This window comes from Notechis scutatus, chromosome 2 (genome assembly GCF_049901735.1).
Source record: "Notechis scutatus isolate UNSWTSFEM ecotype Mainland chromosome 2, rNotScu1.2, whole genome shotgun sequence".
Taxonomy (NCBI): Eukaryota; Metazoa; Chordata; class Lepidosauria; order Squamata; family Elapidae; genus Notechis; species Notechis scutatus.
The window spans coordinates 211,536,212-211,561,377 of record NC_142010.1 but is presented as its reverse complement, the minus strand read 5'-3'; the positions used below and the strand labels follow the sequence as shown (position 1 = coordinate 211,561,377).

The 25,166-nt window shown below is 35.4% G+C and overlaps 1 protein-coding gene across 1 annotated transcript in view; it reads right to left on the bottom strand.

Annotated features, from left to right (window-relative positions):
* Positions 1 to 25,166, bottom strand: part of FBN2 (fibrillin 2) — a 121,797-nt gene that overhangs the window by 34,376 nt on the left and 62,255 nt on the right. Inside the window, exons 24-40 of the mRNA XM_087957992.1 lie at positions 24,716 to 24,943; positions 21,040 to 21,165; positions 17,739 to 17,867; positions 15,712 to 15,837; positions 14,400 to 14,525; positions 13,436 to 13,558; positions 12,219 to 12,344; positions 10,508 to 10,633; positions 9,186 to 9,308; positions 8,117 to 8,239; positions 7,695 to 7,820; positions 6,133 to 6,255; positions 4,112 to 4,234; positions 2,504 to 2,665; positions 2,209 to 2,277; positions 1,275 to 1,400; positions 176 to 301 (exon numbers count right to left, since the gene is read on the bottom strand). Of these exons, the coding sequence (XP_087814118.1) occupies positions 176 to 301; positions 1,275 to 1,400; positions 2,209 to 2,277; positions 2,504 to 2,665; positions 4,112 to 4,234; positions 6,133 to 6,255; positions 7,695 to 7,820; positions 8,117 to 8,239; positions 9,186 to 9,308; positions 10,508 to 10,633; positions 12,219 to 12,344; positions 13,436 to 13,558; positions 14,400 to 14,525; positions 15,712 to 15,837; positions 17,739 to 17,867; positions 21,040 to 21,165; positions 24,716 to 24,943 (2,211 nt within the window). The remainder of the gene's footprint in view (positions 1 to 175; positions 302 to 1,274; positions 1,401 to 2,208; positions 2,278 to 2,503; positions 2,666 to 4,111; positions 4,235 to 6,132; positions 6,256 to 7,694; positions 7,821 to 8,116; positions 8,240 to 9,185; positions 9,309 to 10,507; positions 10,634 to 12,218; positions 12,345 to 13,435; positions 13,559 to 14,399; positions 14,526 to 15,711; positions 15,838 to 17,738; positions 17,868 to 21,039; positions 21,166 to 24,715; positions 24,944 to 25,166) is intronic.

Below are 25,166 nucleotides of genomic sequence, written 5' to 3'. Positions count from 1 at the left end.
TTTGTATGTCTTTAAAAATTAATAAAATCTGTTCAAAAATAATAATAATAATAATGGTGGGACATAAATAAGATAAAATTAAAAAATAATGCATAGAAATAATTATCAGTGTAAACTGGCCCTACGTTTTAAGAGTTTAAGAAAGTAAATATAGTACATAAATGTGAAAACATACCCATACAGTTGTGTCCTCCATTCACCTGCATATATTCCGGGGGGCAAATACAGGTATAATTTCCTAAGGTGTTATAGCATGTCCCAGGACCACATACACCAGGATGTGCAACACACTCATCAATATCTGGGGGGGGGGGGGAGAAATCAACCACCAAAATTAATTTTTAATTTTAATAAGTAAAAATGATAATAACAAACCAGCAATTTAAACATAGAATAGATTGAAGAAATGAAAACTTTCATACTCTATTACAAAGTTCTGAAGGTACAAATAATGGATCTCTTAATCCTGTATTTGAAATTTTACTCATCTTTCTAAATGATCCACAAAGTACATCAATAGTACAATGTTTTTCCTATACTACATTCTCACTGAAAATCACTATGTGAACCTGACAGATATGTGGTTGGAAAAACATTGACTCAGAATATAAGTTATCCTTTCCCTCACAGGTAGTCCTAATTTACGACCATAATTGAGCCTAGAATCTTTAAGCAGCTCATCATATGACTTGACATGTTAAGTGAATGCTACATTTGTTAAGTGATTCTATTGTCTGCAATGGCATTTTTTGCTGAAAACTAGCTAACCAATAAATATCAATTTCAATTAAAAATGTTATAAATCATGGTCATGTGGCCATAGGACACTGCAAATGGCTGTAAATGAGACTAGTTACCAAGTGCCCTAAATGTAACCATGTGTCCACAGGGGGACAGGTGTTGAAACTGTGAATCTGGGTGAAAAGTAACTCTGGGGAGGTCTGTCTCTTTCTTTGTGTAATACAGTGATCTAAATACATTTTTGAACTTATTGCTTGAACCTATTCTTGAAGGAATTTTGTGGGAAAGGACAGAATTTGTGTCCCATTGGATTATTTGGGTTAATCAGGATTCAAAGAAGTCAGAATTCAATTTCTATTATTTATAAGAAATTCTGTAATGGAATCTACAGTTCCAGTAATGGAACCCACAAGCTTTAATTTATGACTCCACATTAAATACATATAGAATATTCTCAAGAGGTTGTGGGACAAAATATTGCTTTAGAATATTGTTTTTCCATTCCTGCTGTAAGGAAAATTAAGACTTTTCACCTTCACAGATACGTGTTTCTTCACTGAGATAGTACCCATGAGGACATTCACATTGGAAGCTGCCAAAAGTATTGATGCAGTTTCCACCTTGGCATAGACCAGGCAGTTCTTGGCATTCATCAATGTCTGCAAAGAAAAAGGTCATGTTTTTTGGCTGATAAAAATTACATGAAAGACTACTTTTAAATCATTAACTTATGCTTTTAGTTTTGATTATAAATCTGCTTACTTTGTTATTACAGAAATCTGGGAGGGAGGGGGGAAGCTGCAAATAAACGATTACCCATGCAAAGTTAAGAGAGTATTTAACTCTCATAAATTTTAGATGGAAAAATATTAAGTACAACATTAAAATACTGAGCACATTTGATTCTCCTACCAAAATCATTACAATTAAATCATACTTTCTATTAATTTCTGGCTTTATTGATTTGATTTAACCAATCTTAGATTTTTTGCAGTATATTTTAATACATATTCAGTAACTTTTCATTTTCAGTCTTTTTTTTGTTTTTCAGCAGGAACTAACAATCAAGTACAGAGTTGCCAATTCATATTTCTAATTATTCTTTTTCTGAAGTGATGATGGAAATTCTTTAGAGATATCAAAAGTAATAAAATTTGGGCAACTAATATTACCATCTTTATTCCTTTTTAAGAGTAAGACCTGCCAAATCAAATTCTGAGGACCTCGGCATTCCAAAAGGAAATTGTGAATTGGTGGAAAACTTATATAAATGGAGATGATTGAATTATCATCATGAACTAATTTTTATCAATTTTCCCATCTATATTTTAAAATGTTATTGTAAATTTATTCTAAATTTGAAAGTACTTTCTCTCTAACTTCAATTTGTAAATCCCTCTTTTAGAGATATTTTACTACATCTAACTACTGTCAGCAAAACCCATGTACTGAAAGAAATAAAAATACCTTCTAAGATAATTGTTATGGGATTTGGTCTGAAGCCTTCGCCTCCGGGACACAAGGTATTATATTCACCTAGGGATTAAACAAACAACCAAGAATAAAACCAAGTCATGAGCATTAGTTTCACATGTGATAGAAGCATAGCAAGGAGCTTTGACAAGTTGATGTATCACCTAAGAGAAATGTTTGTTTCCTCATAAGCACTGGTTTATAGAAAGCCTTATGGCTTATGTTATATAGCCACATTATCTGCTATATTAGTTATCTGTCCTCCCATCTAACAGAGGCATTTCCTTACTGCTATTTACAGGTGGGCATGTCTCACAGGGATTCCCCCAGGCTTTTCCCAAAGAACAGCAACAAGAAGAACGACTGACTCCAACACCAATTTCAGTACTGCAGGAGAGACTTCCATCACCTCTTGGTCCATATTTCAAATAACAGTTGCCAACTCTATTATCTGGATAGAATAAAAGAAAATAAAGAGGTGTTGATCAGCGTGTCATTTAAAACAACAATGTACAGAGCAGTGAACAAATTAAAACGAACAACATATAACTATGGTAACCAGTTCTAATTTTATCTCTATTACTTAGGAAATCATTTCAGGTAAAACCCAATTGAATTAAATTAAAATTTCATAATAAGACTGTTAACACCACAAATATTCTTTACTGAGTTAAAGGCAGAATGAATGGATAGATGAATTTTCCATTTATTTTATACTGTAAATATACTACAGTATATAATTTACACACACACACACACACACACACACACACACACACACGTATGTATGTATATGTATATTTATTTACTGTGTATGTGTACACACATACACACACAGTAAATATATAGTTACAGTATTTATATACTGTAAATACTGGCTATCTTCATGAAATGATATTAAAACTGTGATATATTTTACTCCTGCAGCCCCTCGTGTGCTCCATTCATATTAAGATGCAATAAATTCATTTAATTATTTCCATAAAATTATGAAACAAAGTTCAAGTTTTATAAATTAGCCTATGTTTATCAGCAAAATGTTGGAAAATGACTATGGGTAATTCTTAGTTCGGTTTGCACCCAGCACACTCCCAATAAGTCCTTCAATCAAAATTACATTTTCAGTATTCATGTATTTATCAAAAAGAAATTTCCATAGCCATTGGAAGTAGTACTATGGGTAATTAGCCCAAAGAAAACAGTCTTTGGTTTTTCTAGCTATAGCTCTAACAGCACCAAAATAGAGAGGGAAAGTAGACCAGTTATGACTGCACCATGAACGAAATAATTTGGAAGTAGGAAGATGAATTCAATATTCCACAAATGTTTTAGAAAGGTATTCCACAAATGTTTTAGAGAATAATCTAAGAAGACTTATATAAACAAGTGAAGTACAGCTATGAAGCACTGATTATGACTATCAGGTTGTTGTTTTTTCACCTAACCTAGATACTAAACCTCAAAATATGTTATCTTTCAAGTAAAGTCACCAGGCATATCACAAAACACACCATGTAATAAAACTGTGTTTATAATACAAATATATATAACATACCCAAATGTATAGTATTTTAAGTGCGGAATAATAATTTTTTTTTCCAAAGTTCAATTACAGTGCAGTCATAAACTATAATTATGGTTATTTCTAATTGCTTTATAACCTATTTTCCAACTTGTCAATTTGTTCCTCAAGAACCACTTTGAACACAATGCTTCACTTTTAGAAATTAACCTTTTTGCCAGCCAATCCCACTGGATTAGCACATTTAATGAATTTGAATCATCTGCAACATGAAACATTTGTTATCATTTTGTACTTGTCTCCTATAATAGACATCTATATGGTAGTCTTCCCTCTCCACTTATATAAAATAATTATATCTGTAATTCTACATACCAACACATCCAACTCCTGTTGGATTCAGCTGGAAATCTGGAGGACAGTTACATTCATACCTTCCAGGAGTATTTACACAAAAGCCATTGACACAATTTATAGGATCAGCACACTCATCAATATCTAAAGTAAATAAAACATGCATCTGAAATTAATCTTAAGCCTTTATATTCATTTCATTAGGTTTTTTTAATAATAAAAAAATAAACATACTTTCTTCTTAACTGCTTACTTAACACAACCTATTAATCTCAGCCAGTTTCTGAAATACTGAACCAATCAACACTTCATTATATTCTGATTCCATGGCTATATTCTAGCAATGATTTTTTTTTACAACCCTATAATCCCTTTTATCAGGGTGGACTAAGGGTGACTGAATGGAGCTGAACGTTTACTGGTTGGATGCCCTTCCTGATGCCTATGTGGAGTTAGCAGCAGATATTTTCTCTTTGCATCCTGATAAAGAAACATCTGTTGCTGCCTAGCACTGAATTCTCAACCTTCTGAGTAGGAGGCGAATGTCTTCACTCTAGACCAAGGCACCACTCATATTCTAACAATGATTAGTATAATGAAAAAAGAAGTCAGAATTCTTTCTTTTAACCAAAATCTAATTATGTAAAATATAACTGAATTTCATAGCTATTCTAGCATATATATATATATATATATATATATATATATATATATATATATATATATATAATTATGGCATTCAGCTGTTGGGTATTTCCACGTCATTGTAGTTGTGCTTTAAGTTGTAGCAACATTTTGGCAGAATCTCATCTGCCATCATCAGGCTTCTGGTTGCCTGATGATGAACCAGAAGCCTGATGGCAGATGAGATTCTGCCAAACGTTGCTACAACTTTAAAAGCACAACTACAATGACGTGGGAAAATACAACAAAGCTGAATGCCATACATGTAGTACCCGTGAAAACTTAAGAAAACAAATATATATATATATATATATATATATATATATATATATATATATATATATATATATATATATATGTTGTGATTCCGGCATCTGCTACAGGTTTTTGAATGACAGCTCCAGCGAGGTGGACTTATATGAATCAGCAAGTTCTAACGATGAGGAGGAGATGAATGCATTTGATTTAAGATCGGCTTGAACCTTCAAACTCTTCCACCCTTCAATTATATTCAGCCGGAACGGGTGATAATGAGGAACCAATGATATCTTCAGGTGAAGAAGATGATAATTTGGATGATTGCTGGGTAGATGTCAGGACAAGACGTCTCCTGACAAGGAGGAACCAACGAGGATACAGTAGGAGAGCAGACCAGCAATTAGACTAATTAGTTACTCTATAAAGGAGAGATATGACTTTGCACTTTGTCCGGAACAAAGTGTCTATTTGCAAGGAGAACTGAAGAGCACAGTTTGGAGGATTTTGATCTGAAATATCTTGTTGGGATTTGGATTTAATTCGTTGGAACTTCTACTTATTGGAATTATTTTGTGAAGGATTTTGATCTGAAGAATCTTGTTGAGTCTTGGATTTAGTTCGTTGGAACTTTTACTTATTGGAGCTATCTGTGAAAATTCCTGTTTGCTGCCTTTCTTTACAAGGACTGTTGCTTTCAGCCTTATCTGTTTACTTTAAAAGGTGGGACATAACATTTTCCTGTTTGCTGCCTTTCTTTACAAGGACTGCTGCTTTCAGCCTTAACTGTTTATTTTAGAAGGTGGGACATAACATATATATATTACATATAACTTTTTTATGCTGGTTTTTTTCTTTTGAAGATTGTTTATAATTACAGCTTTCACCTAATCTGTTCATAAGAAGAATATCTAATTTTGTATTTTTGGAAATATTTGCTGACAGTCCATATGAAAAAAATATTATTAATGAAAGTAGTCCATTGATAATAGCTTTCTTTTTGTGTCAGTAATGTTCCTGTTTTGACCTCTTTACATAAGGGGATTGATTATACACATACTTCCATATATACACCTACCCCACCCAGAGACATATTTTTTTACCTGTACAATTTCCTCCAGTTCTGTCCAGTTCATAGCCATCATCACAAATACAGTGAAACATGCCAGGTAAGTTATTGCAAGTACCAAACACACATATATTCTGAAAGGCACATTCATCAATATCTGAAACAAAGGATAATACCCAAAATGATTAGTCACTATGTATAAATACAATACATACACTCAATAATTTATTTCCTAATAATTCATCAAATGCAAACCTGATGGTGGTTTACTGAGAGGAAGTTGGCTCTTTTAATTTTATTATACAGTAAGGAGAGAATGTCACGAATGAAGGCAAATATATGTATCCCAGGATAATGTTGCAGAATCTAATCTGGGTCAGTCAGCAGGACCAGAGATTTTGTCTTCCAAGTTTTCGGACTTATGCTAGAGCCTATCCTTAGAAAACTCCACACACTGCCAGAGAGAAGTTCCTTAAAGATGGCTCCGGCCCTAGTCCGAAAGCTTGAAAGACAAAACCTCTGCTCCCAGTGACCAAGGCAGATTGGATCTACAGAAAAGAATGTATGTATCTTAGAATACAATATTTGTATATGATGGGAACATTTAAAGGAGATTATTTGAAAATATTTGCATATCACATTGTATCCATGTTGCATATTGTTTTCCATTCAAAACATCTAAAATAAAAAAATGAAATAATTTAAACAGTATACTAAAATAACTGATAAAATCATAATTAAGAACAGTGTTAAAATAAAGACTGCAATAAACACAATAATACAACTGGAGCTACAATAATAAGTTTAAAATATCACAGTAGAGATAAACATGGTGGATATGATATATCTGAACCATGAGAGACCACAGCCATGTCACTAAATTAAATCATTCATTTTACTTTGAAATCTACTGAAAAATATATTACCACAAATATAAAATTCTTATGTTTACTTCTCTAAAATCCCTATTAATATATTTCCCTACACATACGTTATAACCAGAACATTTTTTTCTACATGTTGTTTGTTAATTGCCAAAAATAGTCAATCCACTGTTCAATGCAACAATTTGTGCAAAGCCATAAAAACTTCTAGTGCAAATCTTCATCTAAACAAAGTCATTTTGCCTGAGAAGAATAGCTAGCTTTATATGGTGTATCCTGTGGTGTGTATTCTGCACCATACAAAAACTGCTAGTATTTGGAATTTACCTCCTCATATTTGATCCCAATTCTCCACACACAAAAGGGGGGGGGAGTCCCTGTGGATTTTACTCCACTAGTTGTTGCTGACTATAGGGGCAGTGGTCATCTCCGTTTCAAGGGCCATTGAGCCAGCGCTGTCCAAAGACATTTCTGCGGTCATGCAGCCAACATGATGTCACAAAGCACTCTTACCTTCCCATCGAAGTGGTATCTATTTAGCTACCCGTATTTGAATGCTTTCAAATTGCTAGGTTGGCAGGAGCTAGGGTGAGAACAAGCGCTCATCCCATCATGCGACACTCGAGTCTTGAATCTGGACTATCGGCTTTCCGACCAACAAGCCCAAACTGCTCAGTCACAATCTAGATACTCAAAATGAGATTAGAATTACCTTGACAAGTTCGGCTATTGGAAGTTGAAGTGAAGCCCATCTCACACTCACAACGGTATCCACCAGGAATATTAAGACATTGTCCATTGTCACAAAGATTAATATTTTCTGCACATTCATCAATATCTATTGAATTGGAAATGTTACAGCATTAAGCATTTATAGATTAGAAATTCATTTTGTTTACTATTTCTTAAATTTATTAGTAGAAAAAATGTATTTTCCAAGGAATATATACACCATTTTCAAAACAATCTGTATTTCAAAATGATATATGAGAAGATTTAGGATTTTGATGAAACTCCATATTCAGGTTCACATAAAAGTAAATGCTGAACCAATCCATTGTCCCATGAAGTTCTGAATTCCACTTCTAAATTACATATAATTCTTTCATAAAATATGTTTAAACTTTCTCTCACCTGAACAAATAAATCCATCTCCAGTAAATCCTTCTGCACAGGTGCAATGATATGACCCAGGAGCATTCACACACTGAGCATTTATGCTACATTGGTGTGTTCCATTAGAGCACTCATCAAGATCTATTAAAGCAAATAAGAAGGAGAAAAATCATAAACATATTAATAGTAACCATTATTTGGCTTTACAGAAGCAAATAGCTAGCAGAAGTTGGCTTAAAGACTATTAGTACTGGCTTCAATCATTATGATATAATTCTCTTGAAAAAGCAAAAAGTTTAACTTGATATTTATTACTGAAACTTCAGAAAATTGATGAATTGGTTAAATGCTATCTCAGTTCTTCTAAAAAGGCCATAAAACCATTTGGTGAACTATGAGAGTAGTTATGATCCCACAAGGTGGTACCCTCTCAGGAAACTCTAGAGATCACACAAGTTTCACTGCGTTCATCTGATAATGGTTATATTTGAATAGTTAATAACAATGAAATATACAGATGTATATTTTAAAATACTGGTGACGACAGGAAGATTTGGAATCAAAAGACCATCTGAAATTGGAGAGAAGATACTATATAATTCATTCATATCTTGGGGGTGGGGTGCTAATGGGGTTAGTTTACTGAAATTCTCAGAGCTACATTTTAATTTTTGCATACACAGCCTAAGCAATATTGGGAATTGGGAATTAATTTACAACTGACAGTGAAGGTAATTCTTCTTGCAGCAGTTGTCTGAAATTATTTTTTCAAGTAGGAAATCCTGACAAATATACAATTTTAAATGATAAGTTTATAAAGTTTTCTCTCAAAATAACCAATATATCCATATGCAAAATGGAAGAATTTGATTTAGCCTATATGGAGAAGAGAGATTCTATCTGAAATTTGTTGAAATTCTTTTAGATCCATTTCCCCATAATATATATACAACTGGTTTTTTTTACTGTGGTGTCAGTTAGCTAGTTATCTTATTGATCAACCTATAGAATCAATTTTAAAATGAACACATAACTTACATTTGCCTTTTTATGAGGCAAACAACCATATCAATTTATCTTTACTCACCTATACATTTAATTCCATTTCCAATCCATCCTTCCTTACAGCTACATGTGAAGCTTCCCGGAGCATTGAAACACAGACCATGCATGTCACAGTTGTGGGCACCAATCTCACATTCATCCACATCTAAACAAACAAACAAACATTAAACATTAAAACATTGACACTTTTAACTAACTTGTTAAGTGTTAGCTAGGTTGGTAATAATGATAATGGCTTTAATGTACCACATATTTTAAATACCATGATTATTTCTCTTTTTATAACATCTGCAACTGATACAATAACTGTAAACAATTCCTATAAATCAAAACATGGATTTAATATAAATTTAAATATAAATTAAGTTCATAAACCTAAGAAAGGAATACAGTGACATAGGCAATTGTAAGCAATTGATTATAGAAAAGTATCAAAATATATAAAAGAACCAATAAAACATGAAAAGAAAACCTGCCACACCTCTCAGTGTCACATTTTCTTGGAGTTCCTGATATGACAGAAGAGGTACAATTTAATTCCAATAAAAATATTAATAAATCAAATACAAAAAAACCATCCAAAACAAACTAAAAATCACGTGTCTTGAATTACATGCAAGAAAGGATGAATTAAAGGTAAAGAAAGAAACTGCTGTGCAAATTTCATAGAAAGCATTTTACATTCATCTGACTTCTACTGCTGTCATCATATCTATGGAAATTAGGTGAGAAACAAGCATGTGGAAATCATAAATTCCTTATAATATTGTTCTGATGAGCATGCATTTGCTTTTAAAGAAAACAATGTACAAGAATTTCAAGTGCTGGGATTTCAAATTCAGCTACAGGTAGTCATCAGTTGATGGCTTATTAGCAACCCTTCAAAGTTATAATCTGGGTAGTTGGCAGTTGGCTCATACTTACAAAAGTTACAGCACACACACACACACACACACCCTGGGCATGTGACTGAATTTGTGATTTGCCATGCTAGCTTCATTCAAGCAAAGTGAATGGGGAAACTGGCAGGGAAAGTTACAAGTCACCCCAGCAAGTTACTTGCACCCCCCCCCCACCCACCCAGTATTACTCACTGCCCTGGCCCAGTCGCATGGCACTGTATGAGCCACTTGTACACCCTCCCCCATCTAGGATCAGTCATGCTCACACTATGCTTCACCAGCATAACCTCTTCCACCTGAAAACATCCACTTATCTGCAGAATTCCCCCTTTTTAGTAGCATGAGAAGGAAGCCCAAATCATTAACTATGAAAAATGTTCCACGGAGGCAAATCTAAGTTTGTTTGTGTTTGTTTTTTAAAAATAGTATTGTAGTATCATACCTGTGCATCCAGTGGTTCCCTTCTTGACAGAATAACCCAGCTGGCAATGACAAATGAAGGATCCTTTGGTGTTCTCACATTCTCCAAACATGCAAATGTTCGAATTTAGATCGCATTCATTCACATCTGTATAAAAAAGTAAAATGTCTTCTACATTTTGGCTAACATTTAAAAGAGTTTGATTAGCAAAATCAAAGAATTGTTATAGATTAATAAATTACTTAAATATATTATTTAATACCATGCAGAATTATAGAATTGGAAGACGACATTTAAACCAACAAGTGCATTCTGCTGCTTACTACAGAGATTCAAATTATAAAGTATAGCAATAGCAATAGTACTTAGACTTATATACTGCTTCAGACTCAAATACGGCCACCTAATGAGAAGGAAGGACTCACTGGAGAACAGCCTAGTCCTGGGAACGATTGTGGGCAAAAGAAAAAGGGGATGGCAGACAATGAGGTGGCTGGATGGAGTTACTGAAGCAGTTGGCGTGAGCTTAAATCCACTCCGGGGGATGGTAGAAAATAGGAAGGCCTGGAGGAATGTTGTCCATGGGGTCGTGATGGGTCAGACACGACTTCACAACTAACAACAACAACACTGCTTCACAGTGTTTTACAGCCCTCTCTAAGCAGTTTTACAGAGTCAGCATATTACCCCTAACAATCTGGGTCTTCATTTTATCTCCAACATGACTGTCCAGCCTCTGCTTGAATACATTGGAGAAGGGAACATGATCCTATTCTTTTTGGCCATCTTAATGTTGGATGATTTTCTAAATATTTATCCACATATACTACCTTAAGACCCAGGACCTTTATTTTTTTTTTCTCTTTGGAATGATGATTGAAACAACCCTTTAGTTACCTGAAAAGTACTATCATACATCAAGGCTAAGCTTGACCAGGTACATTATTACCACAATGTTACTAAACATATGCTAGCTTTTTTGAATCTTTTTTAAATTTGGCATCTGAACAGCTCTCTGTCAAAATGGAGTATGAGCAATACTGTATCATAACTATTTCTTCATGAGAACTGGAAACTTTATTTGTATTGTTGCAATCTAAGATTGCATTGCCCTTTTACACCACAATTTACAATAGCCCCAAATTCAGCTTCTGATCAATTTCAATTCCCAAACATATTTCAATAATGTTATTATCATGCCTGGTATGGAATAAAATGGGTGCTTTTATTTCATGAAGGTTAGAGCAAAACACCCCTTGAAGCATCTTTTCAGCATATTTTTTATATATGTCTCCTAAGTATTAGTCATCTCACTAAGTGTTGTGTGAATTTCAAATCTGATGAGCAATTCCTCTGCTTTTTCATTCAAATTATAAATAAAAAGGTTAAATATACTAGGTTGAGTACTACATTTTATGCTATTCCATTTGATATCTTTATTCAATTTGATGAGCAACCATTCAAGAAAATTCTGACCAGCAATGAATCAATTTAACATATATGCCATCTTCCCATCCAAAATTAGTTTGTTAGAATATCATAGGTTCAAATAAAGTCAAGATATATTATATTCCCAGCATTTTCACAAGCTGAAATTAAATCTCTATCTTAACTAAAACTACATTTAAGCACAGGAAAAAAAATCTAATTCATTTCCCCTATTTGTATGTTACCATTTTATAACATTATCTTATAAAAGGGAACCTCTGAAATCTATAACTATCTCACATACCAATGCATATTTTCATATCAACAGAAGCCATGAATCCATCATAACAAAGACAACGATATTCTCCTGGAATGTTAATGCACTGTCCACCATCACAGATATCTGGGTTACTGTCACATTCATCAATATCTGAAAAAAAAAACCACTCAATATCATCACATTTGATCTTTCATTTTCCAGTAATAAAACTGGAAAAAATGTTCCAATGCATCATTATATAATCTGCTATGAAATATTTGTTGGGGCACACATTTTTTTCAGCATAACTGTAGGATGCCAACATTTTGTAGTCTTTAACTGTATTAAAATGCCCAAAATCCTCTTGCTTCCAGGCATATTTTATTTTCCCAACTTGCTGCCTTGCCTACATTTCTGCATAGTGACTTTGCCATAGGATTTACTTATTCCTTTGAACTACTGTAAAACATTTACCATCATTTCTATTTTATTCTAATATCGAGGGATCTGAAAACCTTTGCCCAGGTCTGGCTAGGCTAATCTGGAGTGATTCTTACACTATAAAAATACTTCCCTTATTCCTTTTATGAAGCAATCACTAATCCAGCAGCACCATGCCAAAATCTTGCCACTCTACATATGTATTTTTATGTTATATGAATGTTCCAAAGGGGCAGAACTTGCACATCGACTGTGTGACATTGTTTTTGTCATTTTTATAAAAGCAGCTGAAGTTGTGGCTGCCTATGCATTTAACCCATGGGCTATTTTCATTCCTGACTTGCTTTCCCCTGATATTTCAGTACATTTTTCTGATGCCTAAAAAAAATTTCCTTATGAGTTTCTTGTTGAAAATGAATAGTTCTAATGCTCAGACTAAAATCTGTGAGGAAACTATTAGCTTAGATATTAAACAATTTTTCCTTTTCAGAAGTTTAAAATATTTCCTAATTTACAGGTTTTAAGAGAAAGATAGGAGAGAGATCTATTCATGTTTTTTTTTTAAATAAAGCACCATTTGATGCTATACATGTGAGTTTGGCAAAGATTGCAAAGATTTGCAGAGATTGTCCTTCCTTTCTGCATTTTTATTTTTTAACCTGATATTTGGTGTATACTGCTACTTTGTTGTACTTTACTGGAACCATACATTTTTGTTAGAATAATAATTCGTACTAATTTTATTGTTGAAGCTAAATGTTTTCTCATTGTTCTCCTTGTGGATGCAGTATAAGAAATAAAGTCAAACCTCTTTATCTTACCTGCACAACTCCTCATATCTGGCATCAGAGCATATCCATCATTGCAACTACATTCATAGCTGCCTTCTGAATTACTGCAGTGAGTGTCACAGCCTCCATTCATAATCATGCACTCATCAATATCTAGGAGAGTATATTTGGGACAGATGAGACATGTATCTTATAAAGCATCACTTTTTTGTTTCTCATAGCTGCATTTTTATTTCCCAGTTTTCACATTTCTTTGCTATCTCTATCAATAGAAGGACTTAAGTCAATATTTTGTGATGTAACCTATCAAACTAAACTAAAATTTCCAAAAGCTAAACTAACAAAAGTAACAGAGTGTAATTTTTGTGCTGAGGTGTACTCAGGGTGGCACAGCTTTATAGAACTTGAAGCTACATCTTATCTATATATATAAAAGTGAAATACCACTCATGCATCATTACAAAATCTCCAGAACCGTAAAACCTACAAACTTGAAATTTGGCACGTATGTTCCTCTTGGCTTCTAGGTGCTCACTAAGACAGGATTTTTCGAAATGAATATCAGAGCATTAGTATTTTGTATATTATTATTAACACGCTCTGATGCTAAGGAGTTCTACTCCTCACCTGAAAAAAAATCTGCTTGGTTCCACAGCACTAAGCAGCTTTAGTACAGAACAATTGACCTAAGCCACATTCAGGTTCCTTGCTGTCTCCTTCTTGCTCACACAGCAAATACTCTTTCAGTTTCCAAACAGCCCTCAACTCTCTCACACACTGACAGGATGCTAGCCTGAAGAATACCAATGGATGCTGGTAGGCAGAGGCAGATTTCCCCCCCCCCTTATTTTCCTCCCCAAAAACTAAGCCCGACAACATAGTTTCGTAGCGAAGCACAGGTATCGAGCTAGTTTTTTATGAAGTTGAAAGTCTGAAAAGAACACATTTAAAAAATATTATAAAACTGACAGGTGTTAACATTTCTAGTACTCACCGATGCAGCCTTGCTTATCTGGAGTTGCCTGGTACCCAGGATTACAGGAACACTGATACATTCCAATCACATTCACACATTTTCCATTTCTACATAAGTTATCGCTAAGAGAACATTCATTGATATCTGAAAAAGAAAATTTGCTTGTTTCAGCTCTTGTCTTTTTTTCAGGTTTTTAACAGGCAAAAATCTAGCAATATTATGAAAGGGGGTTCTGCTATGAAGTTAAGAAAATCAGAAAATAATATACATACAGATACTTCAAGAATGTAAAAGCAAATAATAATAGCTTAAGTGTTCACAAAAACAACAGAAGCAACAAGTACCTTTTTTCCAAATTAAAAATGTGTTCAAGATAATGAAGGAAAAATAAATCTTTACCTTACTGTATCTTACGTACCTCAATGTGAACTATCTTAAAGGTCAACCAATTATAGTTTTCAAAGTGGAGAAATCAGAAATCTTTTTATTTTGTCTACCACTCAGAATTTATTTTTGTACATGAGCAGCTATATAGATTTGTTTATTTGCAGTCTTGTCATCTTTATCAATGTTTATGAGATCATACACAGTGATAATGTGAAGTGTCCTTGGCTCCAATTAGAAAATGTTTACCCATATTGTAAGCTTTTCAAGCGAATGTCTACAAAACAATGCCTAGTTTCCTTTTCCAATCCCTTTCAATTTGAATATCTATAACCCTTCTTAATATGTCATTATTTTTAAAAAATAAAATTGAGACTAATCCTCATATAAATTATGGGTAAAAGCAGTACATAATGGAAATAAAAGAATGTATGAGAGTGTATGGAATGCTTATCTCAAAGGTGTTTTTTCAAAGGGCAACTGGACGGGTTTTTTCCTCGAGGAAGAAGAAAACAACATTTCACTTCTCACCCAAAAAACTTCACCAGTTGTAACTGGATGGTGGGTTTAATAACTATTACAAAATAATGTTTATAAAGATAGCCTATGAATTGGTGGTGCATTTGGTGGAAGCAAAGAATGGCATCAAGGATAGGAAATTGTTGAAAATTACAGTGAATGGTGTTAGCGTAAGCTAGATTTAGTTAGTTTATTTTCTTTCATATCTTGCCTTTATTTTCTTTGTTTGTTATTTGTTTTCTCTATTCTGAAATTTGCGTAAGACTCCTTTCTCCAAAAGGAAACAGTATGTAGGGTATATAGGTAATCCAAATGTTCCAGGTAAAACAATTTTTAATGCATTAGTGGATGAATTTATATTATGCTATTGCAACACCATAGATGATTTATTCACAGAACAATTTATTCATTAATGCATGAAACTTACCCACACATTCTTCACGTGATGAAGACAATTCATGGCCAAGAGGACAGTCACACTGAAAGCTTCCTTCAGTATTCAAGCATTTCCCACCTCTACAAAGAAGGGGGTTACGTTCACATTCATCTATGTCTGAAAAGATTTTAAAGGACATGTTAAATGGACATGGAAGCAACAAGAAACAATTACATTCTAAGACCCTGTTTACAAAAACAATGGCAACTTATCTCTTCTACATTTTGTAATAATAATAGAATACTTTATTTGGCCAAGTGTGATTAGACACACAAGGAATTTGTCTACAGTGCAGAAGCTCTCAGTGTATATGGCAAAGCAACAAAATAATGATATTACAGGAATAAGGGTAATTTGGTGCTTACAAAATCCTACTTACACTTTTAAAACCCAATATATTGAGATTTCCTTTTACTGCTATTTCTGAAGTTCTTATATATATTCTAATATGTGCAAAAGGATCATGTCCCACCATATTTTTTAGAGATTTGTTCTAGACTATAAGCAGCAAAATAAGTGCTAAGACCCATGTACTTTTCATAAGTAGTATGTGATCTTTTGTTATTGCTGAAAAACCTTGTTCTGTAGTTTAGACCAGTGGTCCCCAACCTTTTTGTACCAGGGACCGGTTTCAAGCAGAAAATTTTTCAAGGACCGGGGGCGGGGGGAGAAGAAAGGAGGCTTCGCTCTCGCTGCTCCACCATCAAGGAAGAAACTGCTTCAAAGAAGCGGGGGCTTTCCTGTCGCCGCAGCTATTCCGAGCGCCTCGTTTCACCCCACTCCCACCCCCGCGCCTTCAATCCACAGTGTCCCGTTCTGCCTGCCTGCCTGCCTGCCTTAGTTTCTGGTTGTTTGGGAGCAGCTTCGGCTGAGAATAATAACTATTCGCCTCTTTTACTCAGCCGAAGCTGTTCCGATTCAACCATTAACGAAGGCAGGCAGGCAGGCAGAACGGAGCACTGCGGGCGGGCGGGCGGACAGGGTGGGGTGGGGGAGAAACGGGCGCTTCAGGGAAGCTGCGGCGACAGGAAAAGGCCCCCGCTTCTTTGAAGCAGTTTCTTCCTGTGCTGGTGGAGGAGCGAGAGAGCGACTGAGAGAGCTGACCCAGAGAGAAGGACAGGCTTCGGTTGCTTCCTCCCTCCCCTTCTTTCATTTGTGTCCTTGATCCCGATCCCAGCAGCATTCACCGAAGGTGAAGAAAGCCGCCATTTTTTTTAAAAAATTCTTTGCGGCCCGGTAGAGAGTGCTCCACGGCCCGGTACCGGTCCGGTGGTTGAGGACCCCTGGTTTAGACTACTATTTAGTTCAATGTATTGCTAGTTGTCCTGAAAGAGAAAGAGTTTTATTTTTAGATTCAGTGCTAGTGGCTTCCATTAGTCCCATAGCACTTATTTGTACTATTATGGGATATCATGACTCTGAATAGTATACCAAATCATCAAATAAAAATGCAAAATAAAAATAGCACACATCACTAAAGCAAACTAAAATAATTAAATGGCAATCAGGATTAAAATGCATGTAAAATATAGTATAGTGTATTATAGTATAGTAGAATAATGTAATGTAACATAATGTAACATAACATAATGAGTTCCCCAAACTTTCTGACTGTGTGGACCATCAAGTGGTGGGGGGGAGGAGACGGAATGAGTCTATGCGAGCAGCAGGCACATGTGCAACTCCACTGCTTGCATTAATGGAGCATGAGTGCATGTGCTCGCACTCTGCTCATGCAAGTGGGAATGCGCACATGTGCACTCATCCACCACTTCCGCTGTCTGGTTCCGAACGGCTGAAGTTTTGGTAGTACACTGCGGCCCAGGGGTTGGGGACCCCTGTAATATAATATAGTGTAGTGTAGTGTAGTGTAGTATGGTATAGTATAGCATAGTACATAAATATGTAGATAAAGAATTGTTGTACCCCAACTGTAAAAATTCCCAGTCCAACGCACGTGGAGAATTTAAAGCTGCAAAAAAAAAAAAAAAAAAACCTACAAAAGCTCCACCACTCACCCATACAGTTTTTCATCATCATAAATCCACTTTCATAGCCCTCAAAGCATTGACACTCAAAACTTCCTGGAGTGTTGACACAAGTGCCACTTCCACAAAGATCAGGTGAGATACGGCATTCATCAATATCTAGTTCCAGAATAAAAAAAAGGAAACAATGTTATCGTTAACACAAGTATCGAATAAATTAGTTCTCCAAAGAACAGAGACAAGAATACGGTTCAAATGCAGAGGCACCAGGAACCTTACAATTATTGATTGGAAGAATAATGACTGAAAAAGAAGGTGATATTTATATAATGAAAGAATGCACTGCTATAACTAGCAATTTCTACAATCACTGACAATAAATCAATATTTATTCCTTCTCATTCTTCTCAAATTTCTCCCTTTCTACTGAAAGTATTTATAAGCAAATGACCTCATAAGGAGGATAGAAGTTAACCTTACTAGATTCCTAGGTTACTGTCTGCACTATGGAAAATAATACAAGTGTCTCAAGAAGATATACCATGGAAAATGCAGTATGGTAGTCTTGATCTATGTTATGCCATCCACCTTCATACTTAAAGACTACATCATGAATCTGGAAACAGATAACATGAACTGGTATTCACTCTGGGGGCCATGTTAATCAGCATTTGAATTTCAATAACCACAACCAGAATTAGATTTGATTTTATGTTGATATTCATAATTTTTTATACTTTCTATCATATCTGTAATAGGCATTTTAATCTTATAACTTGCTCTGTGTGGATGGATGTACAAATAGACAGACAGACAGACAGATGGACAAATAGATAGATACTGCCAGGAGGAAACCAAAGGCTTTATTGATTGATTGATATTGAAATACACTTCTTTCACATTGCTCTGAGATCTTCAGAACAGCTGGCTGGCAAATATGTCAACCAATAAGTCTTCTCTTCCTGCATTTTCTTTTCTGCTTCAAACTGAAAAAAATGGCAGAAAGCTCGCCCACCCTTATTAATGAATGTATAAGAGGACAGGAACATAAGTTACTTCTCAAATTGGCTGGACTGGAAAAGAAGTGAGATAAACCAATCAAAATTCTAAGACTGAAGGAAGATTTCAAGTATATTCTTCCCAATCTAGCAGCAGAACGGAAGAAAACGTTAACTTATGCGTGTTTCTGACACAAAAAAGAGCAGAAGGCCTTCCTGGAACAGCACGCCAAGCCTCTTCCTGACTTACTCAGTTGACATTCTAATCTCTCACTACACATTACGAGAGAAAAGAAAGAAAGGTAAATGTGATAGCATGAGTATAAACTCACGTGGGACTCTATTTTTTTATTTAATGACTGGGAAATTGGCCTTGCTCCCCTAATGAGAGAATTGACCTTTCTCCTAGTGATGAAGTGACTCTATATTAGAGGAAAAGGAAATTCTCCTTACACATGATAAGTGTAAGAATTCAGGGTAACATTTTCTTTCCAAGCTTTAAGTTAAGTTTGGCAAGAACATTTTTATGAATACAATCTTTATAAAAACAAGGAAAACAATCATTATATAAACAAGGAAATAACTGCAGCAGTATTAATACCAAGAAAACCTTGATTTACATGTCTTGCCACACACATTTTACATTACTCTGGTGATTTAATTTCTACCGTTCCAGAACAAACTTCTTTTCACTTTAAATGTGCAGCCACCCACAATGTAACCAACTATCCTTCACAGATGTATAAAGTCACTAACTAAATCTCAGATTTTTTTTAGATGCTAAAGAATTGTTTTTCCTTTCAGAACAATGTTGGACAGTGATTTATTTAGAAAGGTTGAAGCCATATTTAAACAAACTTAGCCAGTTGATGATAATTTAAATAACTTGTCTTTTCTCTTGACTCTGAAAGTTTTCCTATTTTTGTTTACATTAGTATTATTGTTATTTTAAATGCAGTACAATTGCATTTTAAGAAATCTTCGCAAGCACTCTACTGTCAGCAAGATTCTTACTTATGCTTTTCTCCTTAGAGTAAAAAAGATGAGATTTCTACAGGTAGTCCTCAACATACGACCACAACTGAGCTGAAAATTTCTGTTGCTAACTGAAAATTTGTTAAGCAAGTTTTGCCCCATTTTACAATTTTTCTTGCCACATTTGTTAAGTGAATCACTGCAGTTATTAATTTAATAACACGGCTGTTAAGTGAATCTCGTTTCCCCATTGACTTTGCTTGTTAGAAGATCACAAAAGGGGATGACTCCAGGACACTGCAACCGTCATAAATATGAGTCAGTTGTCAAGCATCCAAATTTTATTTACGTGACTGTGGGGATGCTGAAATGGTGATAAGAGTGAAAAATGGTCATAAGTCACTTTTTTCAGTGCCGTTGTAACTTGACTACCTGTATTTTTAAAAAGACACACTGAGTATATTAGTAACAAAATGTTGGACCTAGCACTCTAAGCAATGGACTTAGCATTTTTAAACTGTGGCATTGTGTGTTAAATTAGATCGAGATAAATATTTTCTAAAGGCGTGCTTCATATTAGCATGATCTATCAGAAACAAAAGAACTGGAGAAAAATTTGTTGCTTCTGTGTTGTTGTTTTGTTTTGTTGTCATTGTTATTATTATTGTTATTATTATTATTAATTTATTCAAGATCAAAGAATTAACAATGCCTGCAGAGAGAAAATGGAGCAAGAAGACCCCAGAGCTAGCAACTACTGGAATGTAAAAGTTGCTTTACCTTTAAGGCTGAAAATTTGAAAGAAATGCTTTTCTGCTTTTCATTAAAACAGCCCAACTTTCCCACTTTTACAGCAATATACTGTCACGTGAGTCTGAAAAGTTAGCCTGCGTTAATGAATAGCAAATAGGTTGCTTACATGAGAGGTCCAAAATACTTCTGAATCATTTTCAAAGCATGCATAACCTTACTTACAAACATCTAATTCCCCCATTGTAGATCTTGAACACCTGTGGACAGGCTATTGCACTGATATTTTTCAAAATATTTTTAAAATGAAAAGTGTACAAAAATGGTTAGTTTTGGTAGAAAAATGGAAGGTGGAACAAAACTACTCAAATCTTTACAATCTGGTTATTTAGCCATTCAAAATGACATACAATCTAAATTTAGATTGTAGGAATGTTGAGAAAAGCAATGCTTTAGTTTTCTAATGAACATTAGAGGTTGATATCAATACTTTTCAAACTACTTATTGAAAGATCGATACACATGATCGGTAGTGAGAATTTAATGACAGAAGTCTCTCAACTGATAAAGCAGTGAAGATAAAGCAATCCTTTATATGTACAATTTACCTGTACAATTTCTCTCTTCCATATCAAGTGCAAATCCATTATTGCATCTACATTTGAAGCTTCCAATCGTATTTCTACATTTGCCATTTGTGCACATGCCAGAGAACATTTTACATTCATTTATATCTGCAACAAGAAAATAAATGCATACTTTATGGATTCAAGAGGTTAGTTATCAGATAGAAAAATGTACTCACATACAGCCTTAAAAACATCATAAAGCACAGGAATACATCTGGACAATGATTATAAATAAGTGATAAATGGTTTTAATTTTCCATTCATTTGAATGCCTTATACTTATTTTGTAGATCTTTTCATCACAAAATAATTCTCCAAAGAAAATTCAGACCACTATGAATTAGTTATGAAACCATATTTTCTCAAAGTGCATAGTAAACTCTTTCATTTTTGCTTTAATGTGATGAACAAGAAAGATATCACTATCTGAAATTAGGAATTGTGCTTCTTTGTGGTTGGCAGTTAATAACATGTCACTTAGATTAAATACGAAAAGATATAGATTTATTTTGATGTAGGCAATAAAATCATTAAATTACCAAGCAAGTTTGTGAAGTCATAATTAAAATAGTAATAACATCCTATATACAAAAGGGATGTTTTTGTACAAACCATTTCTCATAATATTGCCTAGAAAACTGCACATGCTTGTCCACATAGTTAGTAGGAGTTAAGACTTAATAAAATGCAAAAACAAAACAAAAACGAACAAAATCCTAAGGAATAGCAGCTTGGTTTAATGATTAAAGCACTGGACTTGAGTGAAGAGACTTTAATTCTAGGCTGCTTTAGGTACAGAAGCCAAATCAGTGATTTTTGGCCTCTCAGCTGTCTGAAGAAAGCATTGGTAAACAATATCTGAAAATGCTGCCTTGAAATGCTGCCTTGAAAGGGATCGATTGCATGGCCAATCTTGCATTTCTGAGAGGGCTCCTTGATTATTCAGACAGTAGTCTGGGGATTATAAATGTGTATTACCAAATAATTTCATTATTTCAAAATTAGGCTCAACAATTCAGTTGACTCAATAAAGAAATATAATTGTATTTATGGTTATATCTGATTCAAAAACTAGAGACAAAAATACTTAACTGAACAAAATCTCTTTGGCTGCAATTCATTACATAAAGACTTGGATAAGTGCTACTCAATGCCATGTATAGGACTGCATAACACTTGCATATTTCAAACTTTTGAAAGAACCTTTTGTCATCCTGGATAAAGTAGTAAAGATGTACTTTCCACATTCTCCTTTAAATTACTATACAATGGTAAAACTAGACCCTACAAGGCAGATGCATTTAGTAGTTTCCTAACATCTGTAACAAAAAACATCTGTTAGGAATGCTGTGCAGAAGAGCTGCTTAAATGTTTACCCCCACCACCCGGGCCGCCCCCCGCCCCGCCCCCCCCCGCCCCCCCCGCGCCCGCCCCCCCCCCTTCAACCACCCCCTGCCATTTTTCTGGTTGTTTGCCAGTCAGAATAACATTCGCCTTTTTTCTCAGCTATTCAACATCCCCCCCCCCCTCATTTGAAAAAGAACAAAAGCAAGTATGATCCCCCTTTGAAATATGATTTTGAGTGGAAAATATCTCTAGGGGAAAGAACTTTCATTCCTTACCAAATTCAAAGTCCTTTGTAGCTAATTCAAAAGAAGAGAGGGGAAAAAAAGAAAACGCTTATTTGTTTTTGCTTCAATAATTGCATCATATATAGTATATATTTCATATGTTTTGGAGAAGATCTTCCAAGCATAGCAGAGGAGGGAAGAGACTTATGTTGATTGTTTCAACAATTGTGTATTTAATATAAGGATTTCATTTTTTTTAATCAAAAGGTATCTATTAAAATTGTACAGGTAGACATTGACTTATGACCACAATTGAACATAAAATTTCTGTTGTTAAGTGAGACATTTGTTAACTAAGTTTTGCCCCATTTCATGGCATCTCTTGCCATAATTGTTAAATGAATCATTGCAGTTGTTAAGTTAATATCACAATTGTTAAGTGAATCTGGCTTCTCTATTGACTTTGCTTGTCAGAAGGTCGCAGGGGATCACATGATCCCAGGACATTGCAACCGTCATAAAGGTAGGTCAGCTGCCAAGCATCTGAATTTTGATCATTTGACCATGGCGATGCTGCAATGGTCATAAGTGTTAAAAATGGTCATAAGTCACTTTTTTCAGTGCCCTTATAACTTTGAACAGTCACTGAACGAATTGTTGCAAGTCAAAGACTACCTGTAGTTGCTGGATTATGAGTCCTTGTAAAGGGAACACTTACACAACACAATGTAACTCCAAGTCAATCACACTTCTGTGAAATCAAACTGTCCACTTAGGTAGCAACACTGATTGACAATCAATTTCACATGCTGTTGTGCAAATGGAATAGACAACAGGTGGAAAGCATAGGCAGTTAGCAAGACATCCCCAATAAAGGAGTGGTTCTGCAGGTGGTGACCACAGACCACTTCTCAGTTCCTATGCTTTCTGGCTGATGGTTTGGTCACTTTTGAATGCTGACGGGGCTTCCACTCTAGTGGTAGCGTGAGACGGAGTCTACAACCCACACAAGTGGCTCAGGTAGTGCAGCTCATCCTGGATGGCAGATCAATGAGAGCTGTGGCAAGGTTTGATGTGTCTGTCAGCATAGTGTCCAGAGCATGGAGACGCTAACAGGAGACAGGCCAGTACATCAGGAGACGTGGAGGAGGCCGTAGGAGGGCAACAACCCAGCATCAGGACCGCTACCTACACCTTTGTGCAAGGAGGGACAGGAGCACTGCCAGAGCCCTGCAAAATGATCTCCAGTGGGCCACAAATGTGCATGTGGCTGCTCAAACAGTCAGAAACAGACTCCATGAGGGTGGTATGAGGGCCCAACATCCAAAGGTGGGGGTTGTGCTTACAGCCCAACACTGTGCAGGTCATTTGGCATTTGCCAGAGAACACCAAGATTGGCAAATTCGCCACTGGCACCCTGTGCTCTTCACAGATGAAAGCAGGTTCACACTGAGTACATGTGACAGACGTGACAGGGTCTGGAGACGCCATGGAGAACGTTCTGCTGCCTGCAACATCCTCCAGCATGACTGGTTTGGCAGTGGGTCAGTAATAGTGTGGGGTGGCATTTCTTTAGGGGGCTGCACAGCCCTCCATGTGCTCGCCAGAGGAAGCCTGACTGCCATTAGGTACCAAGATGAGATCCTCAGACCCCTTGTGGGACCATATGCTGGTGCTGTTGGCCCTGGGTTCCTCCTAATGCACGACAATGCTAGATCTCATGTGGCTGGAGTGTGTCAGCAGTTCCTGCAAGATGAAGGCATTGATGCTATGGACTGGCCCGCCCGTTCCCCAGACCTGAATCCAACTGAGCACATCTGGGACATCATGTCTCGCTCCATCCACCAAAGTCTGACTCACAGATGAACACTATACAGAAGCCTGATGATGGCAGATGAGATTCTGCTGAAACGTTGCTACAACTTTAAAAGAACAACTACAATGACGTGGGAAAATACCCGAACAAAGCTGAATGCCATACATACATACATACATACATACATACATACATACATACATACATACATACATATAAATATATATTAATGAAGCACATAAGGTTTGTCTGAAATATTATTCTTTACCTTTGTAAAATGGCCTTCCAGTTAAAATATCCCCACGGTTGGAGAAGCCTGGACCTCTGGGGCATAAGTCTTCATATTCTTTTGTGCCTGGCTTGGGGCATTCCTCGCAGTCGGAACCCCAAGCAGCACCTATAGCACAGCAACACGTGTCCATACGGAATTTTCCAGGTACAGGTTGAACACAGTCATCTTCATCCCATCTCAGGTAACACTGCTCCATTCGGATATCTACATGTGTCATTAAAATTAATAGGAAAGATAAATACGAAAGATTCCCATTTGTACTTGTCAAATATAATAAATATTAATCATAATTAATTCAAATTAAATATGAATTCAAAAGAATGCTATTTCTTCCGCAACTATGCTTGAAAGTCTTTCTTATGGATTAAAAATAATAACAAATTACAGACGATTATTACTTCTTAAAGAAAAAAGTCTTCTCAATATC